We start from the raw sequence: 21,488 nt of genomic DNA on the forward strand, positions 1-21,488 counted from the left end.
GTCAAGGTGGGAAGCTAACCTTGTGTATCAATACAATAATGTGATGACAATTCACTCTGTAAAAAAAGCCTTCAACCTACTACACTAACACAAACATCAATATAATATAAATAGACATAAGAAATTAAATGAATGACTTTTGAAATTTATTTCCTCAAAAGAGAAATACCTTCTAAAATATTAAAAGAGAAAAATCTTGCCAGTGGCTGACAAAGGGGCAAAATAAATAATATTACATTTAAGACCAAGGTGAGTTCAACAGATTTGGTAAACTGGTTATGTATTACAGTGCACCCTTATCTGATACATCTGCCCCACTACATTTTACACTGTAGCAAATATAAACAAAGTCAGTGATTGACAATAAAAATTTGTGATGAAAGGACATGTTGGACTAGTATCAACTGTATTCCAGGGAAAACTGTATACTGCTTCTGCTGATGACTTCAATGTGTTTTTAGAACAGATAGCTGCTTTCAATTGATTTTGAAACCTCTATTGACGTCAATAAGAAAACAATGTCAGTAAAAGAACTATGGTAAAATATGATGAGTTTTAAGAGCAACTGTGCTTTTCATTACTTATTTTTAAAATACTTTGTTGCTTTCAACATGACTCAGATGGAAAACATACTTAGATTTAAGAGCATGACCACCCTACCTCTCTCCTTTTGCTCTCCGCCTCTCATTTTGCATATCTATTCTCTTTGCTATCCTCTGCACCTCCTACATTGAGGCCATTCCTAAGTATTCCCTTGGTTTCCCCATCAGTTACATTTCCACTTTCTTCACAGTTTACTAAAGATCATCTATAAAGTCATTTTTTTAAAGCATCATTATTGGCCTTTACAGATTATCTAGGGAAGAAGTCATCATTCATGTCTCAGGTAGCAGAAAACTTAGAAGATATTATGGACCAGGTATAAATATTGCAATTTTATTTTTCACAAATGAAAGACATAAAAATACAATACTTTCTTTTTAAAAGTCAAGACTTGGCACCCATGCAGTCCTAATATGCTATAGAAGTCACATAAATACATCAGGAAGGTTGGAACACATCTCCAGCTAAAGAAATAGCTTTAGGAACAATAATAAAATAAACCTAAAAATGAGAGAACGGCAGAATCTCTCACCAACAATCCAGGGGAACATAAGGCCTGTGATTTTCATTCTTCCATAATACCAGAGAATTTTTCAAGATTTCTAATACTTCTAACATAGAAAAGAAATATAAAGCCACCCAAAGTGGTCAAATAAAATAATTTCCTTAGATCAAAAAAACAAAACAAAACAAAACAAAAAAGCCTCCCAATTTTTCTCTCTTTACCTAAAACATGATGGAGCTGACTGTTCTTCCCAAATTTCTTTCCAAAGGTAGATTCTGCATACTGGGATTGTTAGGACAGTCCAGCTTTACTGATCATTTCATTTCTTGAAGGAAAGAAAATAAAACTTGTCATAAAACCTACTCTTGAACAGCCTCAAGCACATGGTTATCTTCTCTTGCCAAATTAGGTTGTACAATTGCAGTTGAAAGCAGATCTGCAGAAAGTCATGTGACCCTTCCTCTTTAACCAGAAACACCAATCATGTGGAAGACTCTTGAAAACTCTGATGTAAAAACAAGTCTGTAGATAACCAAGAAAACAACAATCAATTTAAATTAAGAGTGCAACAGTGTAATAAAAACCCGTCAACTCTGTTTACATATACATGGTTAACTCATCATTTCAAATGAACCTCCTTCTTGACACAATTCTATCCATCATAATAATGCCTTTAAATAAAATGCTGACAATATTCTTTCTAGATTATATTAAATGACAGCCGTAAGGCATCATCTAAGCAACTGAAAAAATAAATGATTTCCAATTACTAAATGCAAGTCCCTTCTCAGACAACTTATTGGATGTCAGCTGGCAATATCTGACTGCATATTTAGAGAAGTAACTACATTATGTTTATCTGCAATGTATCCGACAATCATTACTAATGCTTCTGAGTGCAAAGGTCTGAACCCCTGCTGTACAACTGCATTTCCTAATAGACAGAAAGTCTCCAGATCTCTCTACCACGACCAGCTACTGCAGTTCCCTTCGCTCCAATTAGCCCATGCAGTCAGAATTTTCAAGGTATTTATCTGGATCAAAGCTGCTGTCTCAGCTTTTCTCTAAGGTGAACTGCAATGGAAGAGCTCCAAAATTTAGGGAAAGGAAGAGAGGAAATGCCCTGAAAGCAAGCAATTAATAGTAATCAACAGCAGAAATTAAATAAAGCTTTCACAGGATTTAACTCAAGGCTCTCACTTTCTCTTAGTGCTTAAAGTACTTGTTTCTGGAGAAACATAACATATTCACTTGACTTTGGATTCAGTGGAGCTCTGGTGACTTAGGTCCAGTGAATTTCTTAACCCTGGTGTTAGAGTTTTAGTGAAAAGTGCCATTTCAGTATTGGAAAAATCAGTGTCTTGCAGCTTCCCCATAGCCAGCTCCTTCAGAGAGATGATGTTTTTAAGTCTTGAAAATCCATGACACACTGCTAAATTTATTTTCTGTCCACTGCACTCAAGGAAGCAATTATCAGTCAAAACATTTTAGATACATCTGTCTCACATATCCAACTTTCATCAGTGCTGCTTTGCACTGCCATTGCCAAATTCATAAATGTGACAATGCAAATATGACAGATGGAAGTAGTTCTGTCTCAGTAAGAGTACACATTTCCTTCTATAAGCTATTTGGTATTGTTTACTTTTGCTTTAAAAGAATGGCTGAAAGAATATAACAATTCAAAAAACACACCAAAAGTTGAGAGGGCCTGGCTGCACCATGAAAGAGCAATAACTTGACTTCACTGACTGAAACCTACAGGAAGGCCACCTGGAAATCAGTTGCTGGTGAACACCCAGCAAGGAGACAGCTATGCTTTGGAAACCACTGCTGTGCTCATGGCTCCTGCGGGCAAATCACCGCCTGCACCCACACACTGCAGCTCGTCAATCAGCGTGGCAGGGTGCCCCGGGAGGGCTGGCAGGTCCCTGGGGTGGGACAGCACCGTGACTCAGCTAAAGCATTGAACTGTTTGTGCCTTGATTGCCTCCCATACCAATTTTCGAAAAGAGGCCCAGATGGCTTTTAAGCTCCCATAAAAACAGGTATTGTTAGGGTATTTACAATAATATTTATCTTTTTTCCATAGCAATAAAGCAGTTAGGTAAAACAGAAGCTGGGTACTTTATAGGCATGTCCTGCTTCCAGCCAACTCAGTAGTTTTCTGAGCTACATTAAACATTGCCCACTCCCCCTTCATCCCCAGGAAATACTTTCCACCATTTCCTATGGCCTGGCCAGCTGCAGGCCTAAGAGCCACTGCCTTGCTGCAGCATCCCCATCTTCCCTACCCAGCACAGCCTTTCAGACTTTTTAACCTGCCCCAGCTGATCAGGTATCAAACCACCATCAGGGACAGATCAGCTCCACCCGCCTCCATAGGATTCACTCTCTTCGTAAAGCATCCCAACAGATACCCCAGACCACACAAAGAAACATATTCCCCTCTCTATCGCGGTCAAGGGCTGACCTCCTCCAGCTCTCTCCAAACACACAGCAGAACCAGGAGATGGCAGCTTATGTGGGGAGAGGGTATAAAGAACCATTCATGAGTTACTGCTTTCCAGAGAGCCTCCTGATGCCCCTGAGCACCTCCCAGGTCACACCCTGGAGCTGCTCAGGGGAAGCCCCTAATGAGCAGAGGGGAAGCTCGTTACAGCTCCCGAGCAGGAAGCACAGCCAGGGCACAGCAGAAGGGGACATCCCCCCGATGTCCACGGCTGCTCTTCCCCACCACCGCTGTGCTAGGGCCAGCAAGGCCACTCTTCAGCCAGGACACAACTGCCTGAAATGTTAAACAACTGGGAGAAAGACTAGGAGCATTACTCATATACTTATCTTATAATACCCATACCTGTGGGCACATGCTTATCTTAAGAAAGTGCACAGAGAGGTGTGATGAAATGCATTAGTTAAAGACAACAGGAAGGCCAGACTTCGCCCTGTTCGCTGTGGGTGTCCCTGTGGGGTTTAATTCAGATAACAGGGTGACAGGAGGCTCAGCAACAAGAACTGAGGCAGCCTCACCGACTCAGACCGTCTCAATGAATGCAAGTGTCTTGGAAGCAGCTCCATCTGCTGGACCCTTTCTGTTTCCAATGCCTGGAATCCAGGCAGCTCTTAATAGTCACCTCTGTTGCAAGCAAACCCTCAGCTTCAGTCTCCACATTTGAAACTCTCCTGGACAGAGGGCCCTGCACTTCATTCTTCTTTTAACTCTGAAACCAGTGGTCCAACCTCCTCTTCTCCCCAGGTTGCTTAGACACACTCATTCTGCAGGGCCCCTCTGCAGGCACCTTTATGTGAGCACTGGAGCTCAGATCATTACCACTTACCACCCATCACCATCACCACCCATCTCAAACTGTCGTGGAGCTGCCTTGCAATATTCAAATTGGATCTCTTTCGCTAAAATTGAACCCAGGGCTACATGCTACAGACAGGCTCCTGTTATTTAGCATGGGCCTAACCTGAGCCTCCATTAAGCAGGCACCAAGGAGTAGTTAAGAGATTGCACGGGCAAATACAAGATACTTGAAAGATACCAACAGACATCAGTACTTCCGCACATCTCTAAAATTGATCAGCACTTGGCCTTCCACATGCTTGAAAAGACTTTGCTTCAGTTCCAGAAAGGCAAGGAGAAGTTTCATTGCTGCCACCCACATTGCAGGTTTAAGAAGGGATGGGTAGAACAGTTGTAAAACAGGTGCTATTCAAAAGTGAAACTCAGAGGCTCCCAGCTCCACAGAGGCATGCTACACTTCTGCTACCTCGTCTCCTGTTACTCCTGGAAAACTCAAATGAGCAAATAAATCCGCAGAGCTGGGGAGCCTGGCAGTCCAGATCGTCTTGGCCCAGCAGCCCATGCAGCGGACAATTCCCTGAGAACCCACAGAAACAGCAGAAAAGATATTCAACAAAAAGACTCCCCTTGCTTCACAACAAAGCCAGGAAAACAGACAGACCTTGCAAAAATAGCTTCATTCTGACCAACAGGAATTTCATGACACTTACATGTCTCATCGCAACACCGCTAATCACAACAACACTGAGCACACAGAAGGAGCAGGCCTTGACCATAAGGGCTCTGTTGTCCAGCATCCTCCCATATGGGCCCCTGAGGAACCATGCCTGAGAAAACCTTCTGCCACAGACACAGAAAGGCAGAGAGGATGAGGGAGGCAGGGGATTCTCCCACTTCTCAGCTGCTTGGGCCAAAGACCAGTGACCCACAGACCCAAACTGAGGCAACACGCTCCCTCACACTCCTCTGCCAGCACAGTGTGGCAGAGGGCACAAAGCTACAACTTACTGCCTCCCCACACCCTTCTCTGCCCTCAAAACAACATCCACAACATCCACACTTTTCCTATCCCCTCGCTCCAAGCCTGTGTGGTCGCACACTGTTCTGCTCTGCACGAGAAGGCATTACAGCAGCCTTCTTGGTGTTGGTCTAGCAAAACACATTCCTTGCTTCTAAAAGGACATACAGAGCACAGCTGCCGAATTCACAGCTGAATCACCAGGAGCCTAAGCCATTACTACAGGAGCCACTCTGCAAGACAACAGGCTAACAGCACTTGCTGGTGAACACCCAGAAAGAGGGGGTTCAAAGCTACACTCTAAACACCACTGCCATGCTCACCACTCCCATGAGCAAGTCACTGCCTGCATCCACACCCTGCAGCTCAATCAGCATGGCAGGTCCCTGGGGTGGGACAGTGCCATGACTCAGCTGCAGCATTGAGCTGGTTATGCCTCCATCATCACCCATACGGAGTGCTGCAAAGAGGCCTGGAAGCCTCTTAACCTCCCAGAAAAAACAGCTCTATTTATTAAAATATAAATGATGATCGTTACCTTCCTCCTATTCATTCAGTACTCATCACTTTATGACTGCTACAATACATTGCAGTGCACTGTGAAGCACCACCTCTTGCATTTCTCACTGACACAACAGCCTCTCCACACCTTTCTCCCAACGAAAAAGAGGACGTCTGCATCTCGACCACATTTCTCATGCCCTGCACTAAACCTGCGTGGCTACTCACTTGTCAGCTTTGGAGGGGAAGAGACTTGTCACAGGCTTCCTAGTGCTTGACAAGGAAAAAAAATGCTCCTTACCTCCCAAAGGAATACTTGCTGCAAGGCTGCCTGATGTTGTCACTTTCTAAGTACTGTAATGGGGACAAAAACTTTACCAATAACCCAGGAATAGCAAAGGAAGAGAGACTTGCTTTTTGCTTTTCAGTCATTCAGCAAAGGCTCACCACGAAGGAACGCCAGCTCTTGCTGGCAGAGTTGCAGTGTAAGAAATGCAGCTCCAAGGCAGTTGCTGGGGAACATCCAGCAAGGGGACAGCTGTGCCTGGACGCTAAGGCCACGTTTAACAAGCTCACGGGCTCCAGCATTTGCACACACTGACTGCATTCATGACGGAGCATGGCAGGGTGCTCCAGGAGGGCTGCCAGGCTTTCCAGGGAATGAAAGCAGTCGTGACTCAGCTAAAATGCTGGGGCGGATGTGACTCAATCTTCACCCATACTGAGCTCAGCAAAGAAGCCCGGAAGACTTTTAAACTCTCATAAAGTCATGTTTTATTAGGGTGTAAGCAACATAGGCCAGGACACAAATGGCCAAAATGTTAAACAAGCAGGAGGAAGATAAAAAGAGTTACTCATACACTTATCTTATAATATCTGTGTCTGTGGGCACAGATTTATCTTAAAAGAAAAGTGCACATACAGACAGGTATGATGAAATGCATTAGTTAAAGACAACAGCAAGGCTGAACTTCATCCCAGTGGCTGTGGGTGTCCTACAGGGTGAAAGGAGGCTCACGACAATGAGAATTTGAGGCAGTTTCACCCACTCAGCCTCTCTCAATGAACACGAGTCCATTGCAAGTAGATGCATCTGCCATATCCTTCCTGTTTTAAAGGCCTGGGATGCAGGCAGCTCTTAATTCTTGCTTCCAACTTCAACACCCCCCAGGTCGCTTTGGCACACTCTTTCCATTGGACCCTCTGCTTGCATCTCTACACGAGCACTGGCATTCAGATCAGGAGAACACAAGTGATCACCACCACTTACCATGTCTCATGTCCCATTGTGAAACTACCTTGCAGGGCTTCATTTATAAATAATACGAGGGAGTCAGAGACCCTTGAAAGGTATCAGTAGTCTTTCGCTCCTTTGAAATTCTGAACTTCATCAGCACCCTTGGGTCATATAGTTCCTTCCACCTCTCTTCTCCAATATGTTTTTTTACTATTCAGCAATTTTAAGTCTCTCCACCATAAACTGTCTGTGATGCTTTTTGAGAATGTGATTCTTTAGCAAAGATTAGGGATTTCGATAGCTTCCCTTTCTAGTTCATCTTTTCTGAGCAGAGCTGACTTATTGCTGTGGTCAGGCTAGTGACAGGGAACAGACAGGACCCTTTAGAAGGTGGCCAGCTTGACATTATAATATTCAGCCAGGCAACAAACCTCCATCAGAAAATGCACACTCTCATGCACAGCGGAGGTTGGTATATAATATGGAGGTCAACCTCCAAGGTGGATTTGAAGGCAAATTGGGGTCCTTGAAAAGAGCTGACATTCACAGAAGTTGAAGGTTTGCAATTTGATTCAGTACAATTCTGATCAGTCACAGTTTCAGAGGAAAATACACATATATATAAATATATATATAGCTTACAGCTAAACATTTGATCAAAGAGAAAGTACAGCTTAGTCTGACAGATAATACTTAGGGCAAATCTGGACATCATCTGTTTCAGCTGATCTAAAATGCCAAACTGGTTAAGAGCATGTTTTCACAAAAGGGGGTGGCTTGAATCTGAAGTGAAATATCAAAATTATAAATAAGCTTGAATTGATCAAAACCAGCCACCATTTAGCTTCTCTCATCTGAGACTGGTGACTGGTTTTATGGAAGAAAATCATAAAAAAGGTTTCAGTCTGGAAATCTCAGATCTTAGAAGCTAGTCCTAGAGAGAGAAAAAGTGTTAAAGAATCTGGCTAGACACCTGGTAAGAAAAGAAAGAGCGAGCCAATTATGGTTTGTTCTTATACCTTTAAAACCAAGATTTGATTTAATTCAAAGGTAAATTGTAGCCCAATCTCAACATTTTCTAGTCTGTTCTTTACAGGATTTTAGTCAACTCCTATTGCTGTAGCACCAAAGTATCTTTAACAATACATTAAGCAATAGGTATCTGTCATATGTTTGATTTAAAAGTTGGTCAACCTAATCAGAGGTCAGAGCAGAAGAATAAAGTGGTCCTTCCTGGCCTTAAAATCAATGTACTATTGTTGATTTTATAAAGTCTCAACAGACTGTCTTTTTTTTTTTTTTGTAGCTCTTGCTCTCTCTTTTCTGTCACATGCCTCTTGCAGTAGCTTTGCTTACCTTTTTTTGCATGTTTATTTTCAATAGAAGAGACCTCACACTTCTCTAGTTTCAAAGTATTTGAGTTTTCAAGTATCAGTTTCAACATTTTTTTTGTTTCCCCTGTCTACATTTTGCTTCTCTCTCTCTGTTTCATATCAATTTATTATCCTTTTTATTCTGCAAAGTGTGATGACATCCAAGGCTTCAGAAAGAAAACAATACAGCTAGGCTGAGTCAATGGCTAGAGTAGCCAAGGGGAGCAGAAAGAGATTTTGTTCATATATAAATTCAAAACATGAATCTGCAAACCAACTAAAAATACTGTTTTGCATTTATGTATATGTAGTTATGTATATGTAAAGCAATTTCAATAATGCAAGTGCACAATATTGTAACAAATGACATCAAATAACATGGTTACAATGTACTAGTAGCACAATAAATCACAAGTGCCTCTTGTGGCAAATGTTATCAGTCCAAGTATAAAATATTTGATTCTCCCTCACTTACACTATACAACTTACTTGAAGACATCAGTGAAGTCTGCACTACATGTAAACTGGGTGTGAAGAAGAGAATCAGGCCCTTAATATATTCAAAGGTTGCAGTCAGAAGGAAAAAATGAGAGTAAGAAACAGATGAGATTCAAGGCTGGTAGTCACAGGTCAACAAGCAGCAAGAAAGAGTTTATAGCAAGGTAAGCAGAAGAAAAAGGAAGACTTAAGGAGCAGAGGACCCCTCTCTGATAAACACATGGAGCAAGGTGAGAGATGCCTAAGGTCAGATGTTGAAATGATATCAAATGTTACTATTTTTAGTGCTTTCTGTTGAGATCCATGTGTTTCATGTAAAAATCAGCAATAAAAACAATATTGCCAAAAGGCACAAGGCAGTAAGATCAGCCCTTTGAAGCAAACAGATGGATAAAGCTCTCAAAATTGGAAGATAGCGAGGCTATAGAAGGGGTCAGGAGGGAAGAGGGCTGGCGAGGCGAAGGGACCTCATTGCTGCAGTTCCCCCGAACTCACGGGCAGCAGTGTACGACCCAGGCCGTAGAGTGATGCAGAGCACCACTGACACCCACTGCCTGCAGCGTCGTGGAGCAAAAAAGTGGACAACGAACCAACGAACACAGGTGAGCAGTGATGCCTGACACAGTCAGCATCAACTGTACAAGTCTCACGCTCCCCGCCTGAGGCTTGAGCTGCCTTTTTAATTGCCCAGGAGGCTTCCTTGTCCCTTTCGCAGATCAAAATGTTTGCCTGGTGTCAGCGTCCATGCCTGCCTTTGTCCTTGCTTGAACTGGTAGTATTGAAAAAAAAACCCAACAGTTGAAATAATAACTTAAACTGAGGACGTATTGGTCTCTGTAATTGTGCCAACATATGCTGAACAGAAACATGTGGGAAAGTGGGAAGAATTCAATCTATAACATAGAATTATGGCTGGAACTGTTTAGAAAGCACAGCAAAAATGCATGCAATTTTAAAGGTGACTGGAAAATCTGGTTTGAAAAATGAGATAAGTTTGCTGTTAAATTAGGTGCTGAAAGCCCCTAGAGTGCAAGAGGCAGGAGGCCTCCTGTAGGCATTGGGAGATAAAACACACTGCAAATTTGGACCGCAGCTTTGATGCTTAACATCAGGCCTCCAAAACCCCTATTAATGTACATAAATAAATGACATCACTCCTGGAGGAGCTGAGCACTCTCTGTGCCTGTTGAAAGGTACTCAGATACCATGGTGACGAGCACAATACTGAAACCGTAACTAGCCAGAGTCCTAAAAGTGAGGGTCAGGGCAAACCCCTCCTGTTATTTATTCCTGTAGCAAGCTTCCCACTGGGTTTGATGGCCTGGCTTTCACCTCAGCTTCCTAACATGAAACAATTTTTGGCTGGAGTCAGCTATCAGCTATACAGCCCCAGCCCTCACAGACCCCTGCCTCGTGATTCCTGAGGTGCTCTGCTCATATAAAGTTTCCCACAGTCTTTACATGTCAACACTTTGAATACATTTTGACCCTACATACAAAGCAGGTCCTTTTATTCTGGAAAAAAGGACTATCTGTAGACAAGCTGTGATTACAAAAGCCTTTTACAGCCTCTGACACATCTTGCTGCCACTTGCTGACATTTTAATCGAGCACAGTGAACCCATGCTTTCAAATGAGTGACACCAGGGTCCCAGGAGTGCTGAGGGCACCCACCTGTCTCCAAAGCCAGGAAACACATAATCCGCGTAGAGGTGAGACCATGGTCCCTTTTAATGAATTCCTCTGTAAACAGTGGGCAAACCTGATATTTTCTACTATAAAGGATGGAAATTTCAGTCCATTATCACTGCTTGCAAGTAACTGAGAAAACCCTTCAGAGGCCTGGAAACGCACTAATTTCCAGACTTACTCTCCTGCCACCCTTCAAGCTCTGTCTTCAGAAGAACAAATGCAAAATGCTGATTTAACCACTAAATATCACATTTTCTTCTAACTTGCTCCGGGACCTCACCTGGCACTGCCCAGCTCCTCTAAACGAAACCCCCCCGCAGGGAAGGAGGAGGAGAAGGAAGAGCGAAGGAGGAGGAGGAGGAGGGCCCTGGGAGGCCCCGGAGGCGGTGGCCCTGCGCCTTAAAGCCGCTCCAGGCAGCGGCAGGACGGACGGAGGGGGCACAGACGGACACACAGACAGACACACACACACCATGGCGAGCCCGTGCCTGGAGCTGAGCAACAAGATGAAGATGCCCGTCCTGGGGCTGGGCACCTGGCAGGTACCGGTGCGGCCGAGGGGGGCGCGGGGGAGAGAGCCCTTTGCTCCTGCAGGCGGTGCGAAAATTAAGAGAAGGAGGAAAAAGTCAGAGGGGGGAAAAAAAAAAAAAAAAAAGCAGCGGGTTGGCTCCGCGCAGGTTGTCGCGCAGGCGATTTCGCTGCGCTGCGCGGGGGGGCTGCGCCCGCGGCCCGGCCCGGATTGCGGCCGCTTGTGTAACGCGCCGGGCGGGCAGCCAAGCGGCTGCTGGGGGGGGGGGGGGGGGAGAAAGGGGCAAAAAGCCGGAAAAGAAAGGCACTAGAGAAAAAAAGCTGGCAAAAAAGGTGTGTGTGGGGGGGAAGGCAAGGAAAAAAAATTTTTTTTAGGTTGCCAAAAGCTCCCTGCTCTTGCAGCTCACCCCCGTGGGAACCGGCCCCTGTGGAGCACCGGGGCTGGCTGGAGAAAGGGCTCCTTCCCTCCAGGGGCTGCACACGGGCGAGGCCCGGCAAACCGCCTGCGTGGGGAAGGGGTTGGGAAAGATAAACTGGCAAAAACACTTGGGTAACACCACGAGCAAATAAGGGAAGTGGTTCTGGGCCTGACCCTGCTGGAAATGCCAAATCTAAAATGTCTCAAAGTAACTAACCCCCTCTCCGCACCATTCCCCGCCCTGCAGGCTTTTCCCTACCAAAATGCCTTTTGCCTGAGCAGATAAAACTCAATGTAAATGCAGGTGACAAGGAACCTGCAGCAGCAGCGGCTTGCTGGAAAGGGTGGCTTTGGGCAGCTAGTGCAGCACCAGCCTGGGGCCAGGCCGGCTCTGCTGGCAGGCGCTGGGAGCAGGGCTCAGACAGCTCACGTTTGGTCATGTTTGCTTTCAGGCTCCTCCAGGGAAGGTGGAAGAGGTGGTGAAGTTTGCTATTGATGCAGGTTACCGCCTCTTTGACTGTGCCTATCTGTACCGGAATGAAAATGAAATAGGGAACGCAATCCAGCAGAAGATCAAGGAGGGGGCTGTGAAGCGGCAGGACCTCTTCATTGTTACTAAGGTACAAGGACGCAGGATTCTTGCTGCATTTAGCTTTTCTTGGAGAGAACCATAATACAGCAAGCAACCCTTGTTCCATCTGTAAAATAACCTAAGAAGCTGTCCCCTCCTTCTCTGATAGTCTTCATGATTGTATTCTTCCAGGCCATGAATTCCATCCTTTTTTTGCAGTTTGGACAGAGCTTTATTAGGAGCACTTGACCACTTTGAAAAGATAGCAAGGCTTTTGCTGATCTGCAAATGTTGTTGCATCTATTAAGTCACTTATTTATATTGAAGTTTCCCCCACACATACCCTAAAAAGGTACTTACTGGTGCGCAAGAGATTACAAAATGGTGCAATGTAGAAAATGAAAGCTTGAAAAGGGATAGAAATTAGAGGGCTTCAGTCTGAAGTATTTCCCTGTACTTACTCCTTTCCATCATCTCATCCACTCATCTCAGGAACATTCTTTACCAAAAAATGGGAAAAAAAACCTTCTAAAAACCTAAAAAATTAATGATTTGAGGTTTTCACCAGCAAAACCAGGAAACATTGAGCGTAACTAAGCTTTTCCACATACTCTTGTTTTTTGTTAAAGAGCAGTTTCTAATTAGAACAATATTTGTCAGTTTTTCTATATAAACAGTTTGATTTTGCATTCCAAAAATGATATAATAAAATTCACAACAGTCCACAGTGGCCAGATAAAAGGGGTAGAAGGGGGGCAGCCACTAGGTGCTCAAGACTTAAAATTCAGGCTATTAAAAAAAAAAAAAGTCATACTAACAACTTTGCTGTGCCAGTTACCAGATACACGTGATGGAAAGCTACACTCAGTTCTGGCACTCTCTTTTCATAAATATGAGTACTGACTGTTCACCTCCAATACTGATTTTTTTAGTTACGTTATGCTTGTCTTACTCTACCACTAAAACATTAGCATACTTGTCTTCAGTGTGAACTGGGTAGGTGGACAAGGAATTGTCCTCCCAGACCACCGACAGGAAGTTTCTGTCCCCCAGTTTTGACCCTGGAAGCCACCGAGTCACAGTCAGGCTTGGTTTCTCCCCACAGTTGTGGAACACGTTTCACGAGAGATCCCTGGTAAAGGAAGCGTGCAAGAAGAGCCTCGCCGCACTGAAACTGGACTACCTTGACCTCTACCTGATACATTTTCCTATGGGATACAAGGTAGGCCTACTCTTCATTCCTCTCTTCTCCTTACCTGAGTAGAAACCAGGCAAACTCTCTCATCCATGCTGTGACCATCACATAGCCAGGCTACACTCTTGCATGTGCAGCCAGTTGGCTCTTCCCTGAGCCTGGTGGTGTCGAGCACTTGCAGTGACTAACAAGGCAGTCGTATGTTTTAGTGAGTGGTCCTGGCTTTCTGTGTCTACGTCTGTTGGTTGGAGTGAGATAGTCGTGGGTATGAGAATAGCTAACGAACCCCCTGCAACTTCCAGGGAAACTGCAACCAATGCATGATGATGCCGTTTGGGATTATGGCCGTCTAGTGGGTCAGACCAGTGTGAACATCTCAAATTTTGGAGATGCTGTCTTGATCTGGAGTAACAACAGTGGAAAATGGAACACAGCATGAAAGAACTTGCCCTTTTTTTTTCTTCCAGTTTACGCCAGTGTAAAATAAAAACTGTGTAATGAACATTGGGGAGTGTCTGTTCCCTTCTCTCTAGAAGTTACCTAAGTTACTGAAATAATTACTACTAATCCCCATCTCTTTGAATGCAGTGACTTGATTTGCAGAAGTATGGCCCTCATCCAACAGAATATTGATGCACAAGCATAATTTTTAGTTATGCAATATGTTCAGATAACCTGTTGATTTACTGCCTGTCATTCCAGTCAAACGCTAATATACAGAAGGAAATTCAACTCTGAAAACAAGTTTTTGTGCTTTCTGCCTTGAAAAAACAGGCTGGTGAAGAACTGAGTCCTGTAGATGACAAGGGAATGATTATCCCCAGTGATACAGATTTTCTGGACACATGGGAGGTAAGTTAATGTTTGCTCTTTTGTGCCTGTCAGCACTAACCATGGGGCAAAGGTCTGCAGGCAAAGTGAAATTAAGATTTGAGTAGGGGAGGGTAGTTGCACAAAACTGTATTTCATGATCTAAAAGAACAGGGCTGCTGCTTCCTCATCTTGTTTTGAGGAGCAAGAGGGGGATGTCTTTACTAAGACTAAAGGGGAGAAAACTACCAGCACTGTGGGCGCTGTCAGTAAAATAATATTTGAACACACACTCCTACACAATAGTATAACTGCTGCTTAGATTAACCCAGGTGTGGTTGTTAATTTACTGGGAGTTGTATAGAGATAGGGAATTCGTACAGGCTTTTCAGCAATGGGCATCAGCATCGCTGACTGTCCTTTGCTCAGAACAACCCTCCTTTCTTCATGGGCTGCGGGGAGTCAGGGCCTGCTCCTGCTGCCTGCTCCTGTGTGATGCTGCGGCTCTGGGAATTAATTGTTTCTCTACAATAGTAGATTGCAGTCCCTAGGGAGTGTGCTGGGGTAACTGAGTTTAGGCTAACATCCTCCTTAGTGCACTCTGCCAACTCAGAGGTAGCACCCTGGGGGTCCTGGGGGCTGAGGGGTCTCCTGCTTTTTCAGCTCTGGTTAAATGACCCTCAGAGAAGCCTAAACTAAAAAGATGTGTCCCATTACAAAAGAATTGGCCAAGCCATTCTTCCTCTATTGCTTTCCTATCTGCAGTCAGATATCGTTGAAGTGTACAGATAATAAAAGGTGCAAAGACTTATTCTTTTCTTATTGGAGAGACCATTAATCTAGTTTGGGTTATTTACTGATTTGTCACTTTCTTTAGTGAAAGAAGATAGTGTAGTTGGCAGTAATACCACCTCATAAATACCTGTTGGTTGTCCTGACCCATTAGGCCATGGAAGAGCTGGTGGATGCTGGTCTGGTAAAAGCCATCGGTATCTCCAACTTTAACCATGAGCAGATTGAGAGAATCTTGAACAAGCCAGGACTGAAATACAAGCCTGTAAATAACCAGGTAAGATCTTTATTTCCCTTGGTGTCAGCTAACTGGAATATTTCTAAAGCTACTTGATCTACACTTCAGCTCTTAAAACTTACTTCTGCCATAACCTTTAAATATTTAAGGTACTGTGGAAAGATCTCACACAGCACCAGATATCTCAGGCTGTCTGAAAGCCCCTCCAAGTCTGTGCTCTCTGCAGTATACTAGGCTTCAATACAGTGTCAGCATTAATGCTTTTTAGCTGGTGAGGATCTCAACAGAAAATTTTGTTGTAGACATGTGTGTGTACAATGCAGTGGAGATTTAAGAGAGCAGTATCATACAAAACATAAACAGTATGAATTATTCTTAGCACAGTAATACTAACCAGACAAGAATATTCCTTTATTCTAACTGGAAAACAGAAAAAATAGCCATTGCCTTGTAGAGGACTTCGAAACTTTCTCCTACACACACCCTTTCACATTCCTGAGTGCCACAGAGACTTAGACTTCGCAGCCCAGGTTGCCACATGCCCATTTCTGCCAGCTCTGGGATAATCAGCAAAATCCCCACTAAGAACTCCTGATCCAGGCATGGGAATGCATTAACAGATTCACTGTTTCCCCCCCCCCCAACACAAAATAATCCATTTCATTCAACTTCATTGTAAAAAGGAGGGTTAAAGCACACAATTAGACAACAAACTCTCACCACTCACCTCATGAACAAACACACAAAATAGCTGAGGCAACAGGAGCTTCTTTCTTCCTCCCCTGCTGTTCTTTTTTGGACTTGGCTGGAGTTGCCGCATGCCTCTCTTGGCCAACTTGGGGAAATCCCCCCGGCAGGTCCAGTGCGGGCATGGTGCTCCTGTGCTGGTGTTATGTGGTGCCAGGCTTGGGGCTAGTGCATGTTCTGGCCATGCTTAGCACAAGGGGGAATAGGACACAGAGATTTCACCAAGGGTTATAAAGTTTGGGTGGGAATGGCTCCAATTATTTCCAAGTTAAGAACGGCACCAAATTCAACACTCCAAAGCCCTTCAGGCTTTGGCTCCAGCTTGCTTCTCCATGGGCGTGCATACACCACGCACTGCCATTACAGTAGTTACCAAATCTAGCTCAGGGCTTAATAAACTACAATCCATGGATTTCATGTAACCACATCCAGCAGCAAAGCTGTAGTATTTAGAGACAGCTGTGTATGTGTTTAGTGCCACGTTACGTAGTGCAGACACAGTGCCACAGTCATGCCGCAGCCACACGACGGTAAGGCGAGTGGCGTCCCCTTGCAGGCTGCTGGTGTGCTGTGATCCCCGCTTTGCCACAGGACACCTCGCTGAGCACCTGGCTGCAGCGTGCTCTCAGCACTGGTGAGCAGCACAGGCTGAAACTTGGTAGCCTCACACCATCTTAGGACAGTGTTGTAACTAAGGCAGTGTTGTAACTATCAACATCTTTCTTCTGTTTGTGTGCGTGTTTGTCTGTATGTAAAAACCTTGTTCAGCCTGGCTCAGGTCATTTTGGAAAGCAGACTGACTCTTTCCTTTGAGTCTTCATTTGCCAACATAACTGTTTTCATTTTTCACAGCCCTTCTGCCTGAAACATTTATATAATAGAAATGGCCTTTACAAATTAGTTATTACGGAGCTGTAACACCCAGTCCAGGTCTGGGAGTTTTTATACCCCAGATCTGGTAGCCACCTTTAAACAAGGTCCAAGGACAAGACCTTAAACAAGGTGACTGTCATATTGCTTTTACAATCTAATACTTAGTGCACCTAAACCTTCATCAGTGTTTCCCAGCTGTCTGTAAGTCCCAAGTCTACAACAAATGCAATGCTTTTGAAAGAAGGGCATGCTCCTTTGTATACTGCATTCATTTGAATGTCTTCCTGCTGTGTTAAATAAGTCAGGCCCACAGGTTCATGAAATTTAAAGGTCTTTCTTCTACAAAAAGAAGTTAGACTGAAGCACTGTGCAAATACATTATTTTTAAAGCACTGGCTTCAAACTTGGGGAAATAGAAATGTTATTTATGCACATGTGAAATATGGCTAAACTTTATATCATACTTCTCCTGGCAGAAGGAAGACCATCCTAGCTATGTATTTGAGTAGAAACTTCAGCAGCCAAAGCACAGCCTGAAGCAACTCTCCTAAGGTCCAACAGAGCCTGCTGCAGAGCAGTGAGCAGGACCTGGGCTTCGTTGCTGTAGATGAACTTTGTCTGTTCAGTACATCATCTCTGCAGGGAAGAGATGGTGAGGCTATCCACCAAGGCTGACCTAGGGAAGCTCAGCTTCCCCAGGCACATCCAGGAATCAGGGAGACTCCTGGCGAGAGTAGAGGCTGGCTGACTTGGAGTGGGAACTAAACTTTAAGTATCCTGAACTGCCCCTCTAAAGAGGCTATCCTGCTCTCTTGGCTGTAGTCTAGGAAGATTAATTTCCCTGATTTCTGCCAAAGTTAGCACTTGGCTGACTCTTCCCATCTATTTCTTTGTGTAATGCATGACACAAGGGAGTTCTGTTCTGTGTTCTAGGCCTCTAGATATTGCTGTAACCTGAATAACTTTTTTAAAATGATAGATTTTAATCATGATACTGGGAATCATCTTTATACTGTATGCAACCCAAGAGGAATTAGAAATTTATGCTCTGGAGCCCAGGGCAGCTTGCCTCTATGCCAACCACTGTGTTTCTGTGCTTGCAGATTGAATGTCATCCATACCTTACCCAGGAAAAGTTGATCAAATATTGCCAGTCTAAAGGGATTGCTGTGACTGCATACAGTCCCCTCGGCTCTCCTAACCGTCCATGGTAAGGAAGACTGCAGCCTTTCTCTCCACAAAAACATGCATGTGCAGCTAGAATCATTGAGAAAAATTATGTAAATAATGCAGGTACAATGAGGAAACTGCTGCTGTTTTTTTGCAGATCAGTTCAGACAAAATGTTTGAAATGCTTCCTGCAGGGATGCTAATACATTTTCTACCATTAATATCCTGGCTTTTATTTTATTAGGGCCAAGCCAGGGGAACCTATGCTGCTGGAGGATCCTAAGATTAAAGAGATTGCAGCTAGACATAATAAAACCCCTGCCCAGGTAAGTCAGGACAAACTCTTCCCCCTCCTCAGGTGTTGTTACAAGTTGATGGTCAGTCTATAGCAGACGTCACCTGCTCTAAAGGTAGGATCTACAGTGGCTGAACTGCATTGGACTTTTCATATTACTCCTATTCTTTCTAGCATTCCTATGAACTATGAAGAATTTTCTGAAGGTCTTGAGTGCTGAGCTTTTAGGGACTGATTAGTAGTGCTATGTGCTTACGCTGGGGATACCGTTCCTAGCGAGATTTCTTCTGCTCACAGAGAGAAGTGCTTGCTCCCTGAGAATCCCTTTCCTTTGAGACTTGCATATCGTCCAGCCAACCTGTTACTCCTTTTTCCATCTAAGTTATTCTTCAGAGAAGCCCTGTCATCTGCAAACACATTTGATTGTTCACTGTTTGCTACTGTTCACAAAGAATCATTGAAAATTGCTTGATTATTCAAGTTGAAAATGTTTTTCATAAGCTACTATTCACACAAATAAGGTCTTGTCCAGGGTGTGCAAGAGTGCACACTTCACAGGAAAACACAGGAATGCACTTCAAACAAATCAACATGTTTTCAGGCAACCAGCAGTAGTCGTACGTTCAGACAGGCAGAGCAGGACAAAAACACTGTATGCAACAGTCCTCTTTTGAGGGGAAAATCTTTAGAAATCTATCCTTTTTTTTTGTTTCTTTTTGAAGACTTCAAAAAGTACAACCCAGGTGGGATGCTTACTTGTGAGCCCAAAATAACCCGCAGTATCGCTATGCTTATTTGCTCTGAGCACCTATCTAACACAAGCCTGAAGCATCATTATTTTCCTCCCCCTCCTGCACCAAGTGAAACCAAAACAAATCCTTAAGAAGCCAGGATATAGAAATGATATAGGCCAGAAACAAATAGTAGTTTGTCAGGAGACTGCAAGCATATGCTATCACATCAAACTCCTGAGAGCAATCTGGCAAAACCTTCTGAGGAGTTAACAAGGCTGTGGGAAGATAAAACAGAGGGAAGAGAAGAAGAAAATGCATCTGAGCAGATCTCTCGACACCCTGTGTTCATAACGCTCCTTGTCCTTTCTTAGGTTCTGATCCGGTTTCTTATCCAAAGGAACGTGATTGTCATTCCCAAGTCTGACAAACCACAGCGCGTTGAGGAAAACATGAAGGTAAAGTTTCCATTGGGATTGCTGCTACCTCTTCACACGAGGTTTTCGGTATTTCCATGGGACACCTCAGAGGCATTGGAAGGGGCATGCAGAGCTGTAACAACCTGTGTTCAGCACTGTGTAACCAGCTGCACTCCTCCTGTGGGGAGACACACTTTGACACAACCAGGAGAGAAATGACTTACACCGGGGTGGTCCAAGCACGGCAACACTGGAAGCGAATCCCAGTTTTGGGATCACCCTTTGGGGGATGCTTAGTGAGCCCCCCTTCAAGCTGTAAAGGCACAAACAAATTCTAAACAGTGCTGGACCCTTGAGCCTCAGCTACTTCAGCCGTCACATTACAAACTCAAATGAGGTTAGAGAACACCAGACCTGTTAAAAAGTTAATAGCTCATTTTGAGGCTAGGTTCTCTGAAGAGGGAGTCAGCTGCATGTTTGCTTAAAGGCCTGGCCTTTTTAGATGGTATCTCTGTATTACTTTTAGTTCATGCTGCTACATTTTGGACTCATTTCTCCTATTAACCATCAGCAAGAATTCTTAGATGACTGATTGTTGTGAGATAACGGATTTGTGGTTGGTACCCAGTAGCAGTCTTTTGTAGCAGAAGCATTTACTGCTAGTTCCAATATTCGTGACACATTGAGTAATCTGTCCATAGCCCCAAAGTTGTCTGTCTGCATTGCAACTCAATCTGCAGTGGTGTTTGTGGTCGGCTATGTAAAACCACTGGACATTGCTTTGAACTCACCTCGGAGAACAAACAACTATCTTAATTACTTCAAGAATAAATTACTATTTGGCTGAGAAATGAGAGGACTTCTTAAATACACTTACTTTGATGCAGGATGTTCCTGCCTCAAGTCATAAATACATGAAATGCATTTAGTATCTAACTACTTACAAACCTAAGTGAAAAGGGTTGTTGTTTTTTTTTCCCTCTCCCCTAGGTGTTTGACTTTGAACTGTCTAAAAAGGAGATGGATGTCATCCTCAGCTTTAACAGAAACTGGAGGGCGGTTCCAGTGCTCCAGTATGTTCCTTATTCTCATATTCCATAGCCTGCCAGATATCCCCTGTTTTTATCATCTTGAAAACAAACATGACTAAAACTAGGGAGAGCTCTTATCTTAAACCCTGGACCTCAGGTAATGAGACGTGTCTTAGGACTCATGTCAGGAGGGAGAATTCATTCGGAGTAGTCTCTTTAGCAAGACTGCATCTTGGTGTTGCATGTACTTGTTCACAAGCCTGTGTGTGCAAATTAATGACTGCTCTCAGCAGCAAAAGTTGAGTATGTTGGCAGCAGGGGAGGGAAACTGCACTAGGGAAATACTGTTGAAAATACTTTATACAATACTTAAATAACCAAATGATTCTTTTTCTTCTTAGGGCTGTCAATCACAAGGACTACCCATTCAAAGCAGACTATTAATGCCTGTGGTTTCTACAAGACCTTCATGTACAACAGATCAGAAGATATACCCCATAGCTTAGTTTTGATTTGTTCTTTTGTACTGACAATCATTAAGAAGAATTACTTGCCCTCCTCTTCAGGAGGAGACCGCTAGTTGATCAAATAATGCATCAGTGGGGATGGGTCTTCTGCTGAGACGGCAAGCAGAAATCTGTTCATGATTAATGGTAAAAAGACAATGTCTCTTCATTTCCTCTTTCCTTGTCTTCCTTAATTAAAGACATGTTTAACAAAAAATCTGGTTACTTACAAGATATTTTTACATGTAGTTTTCAGTGTGGTAAGTCATACTGACCCAGTAGCAGCTGTCAAGGAATGCAGTCTTTAATTACTCTGCAAAATTTTTTATATAGTTGTGATTTTTATAGTGTGAATTTTTTAATACTCTAAAATTTTGTATGAATAAAGTTTGAATAACAACAAAACTTAATAAATGTAGTGCTTGAA

At 43.6% G+C, this 21,488-nt stretch overlaps 1 protein-coding gene across 1 annotated transcript; it reads left to right on the forward strand.

Annotated features, from left to right (window-relative positions):
• The first annotated feature begins 11,110 nt into the window (after window positions 1-11,110).
• On the forward strand, window positions 11,111-21,488 carry LOC106488362 (aldo-keto reductase family 1 member B1-like). The gene is made up of 10 exons (XM_013947216.2): window positions 11,111-11,279; window positions 12,136-12,303; window positions 13,360-13,476; window positions 14,224-14,301; window positions 15,206-15,328; window positions 18,013-18,119; window positions 18,324-18,405; window positions 19,480-19,563; window positions 20,515-20,597; window positions 20,957-21,488. The coding sequence occupies exons 1-10, from the start codon at window positions 11,211-11,213 to the stop codon at window positions 20,997-20,999; spliced, it is 954 nt and encodes a 317-aa protein (XP_013802670.2). The 5' UTR covers window positions 11,111-11,210; the 3' UTR covers window positions 21,000-21,488.

This window comes from Apteryx mantelli, chromosome 1, assembly GCF_036417845.1.
Source record: "Apteryx mantelli isolate bAptMan1 chromosome 1, bAptMan1.hap1, whole genome shotgun sequence".
Taxonomy (NCBI): Eukaryota; Metazoa; Chordata; class Aves; order Apterygiformes; family Apterygidae; genus Apteryx; species Apteryx mantelli.

Bases quoted from the DNA above. Each gene is read 5' to 3' on its own strand.
- LOC106488362 (XM_013947216.2), top strand. From the start codon at position 11,211: ATGGCGAGCCCGTGCCTGGAGCTGAGCAACAAGATGAAGATGCCCGTC. The intron at 18,406-19,479 runs GTAAGTCAGGAC...GTCCTTTCTTAG, and splicing joins ATAATAAAACCCCTGCCCAG to GTTCTGATCCGGTTTCTTAT. The intron at 19,564-20,514 runs GTAAAGTTTCCA...CCTCTCCCCTAG, and splicing joins GCGTTGAGGAAAACATGAAG to GTGTTTGACTTTGAACTGTC.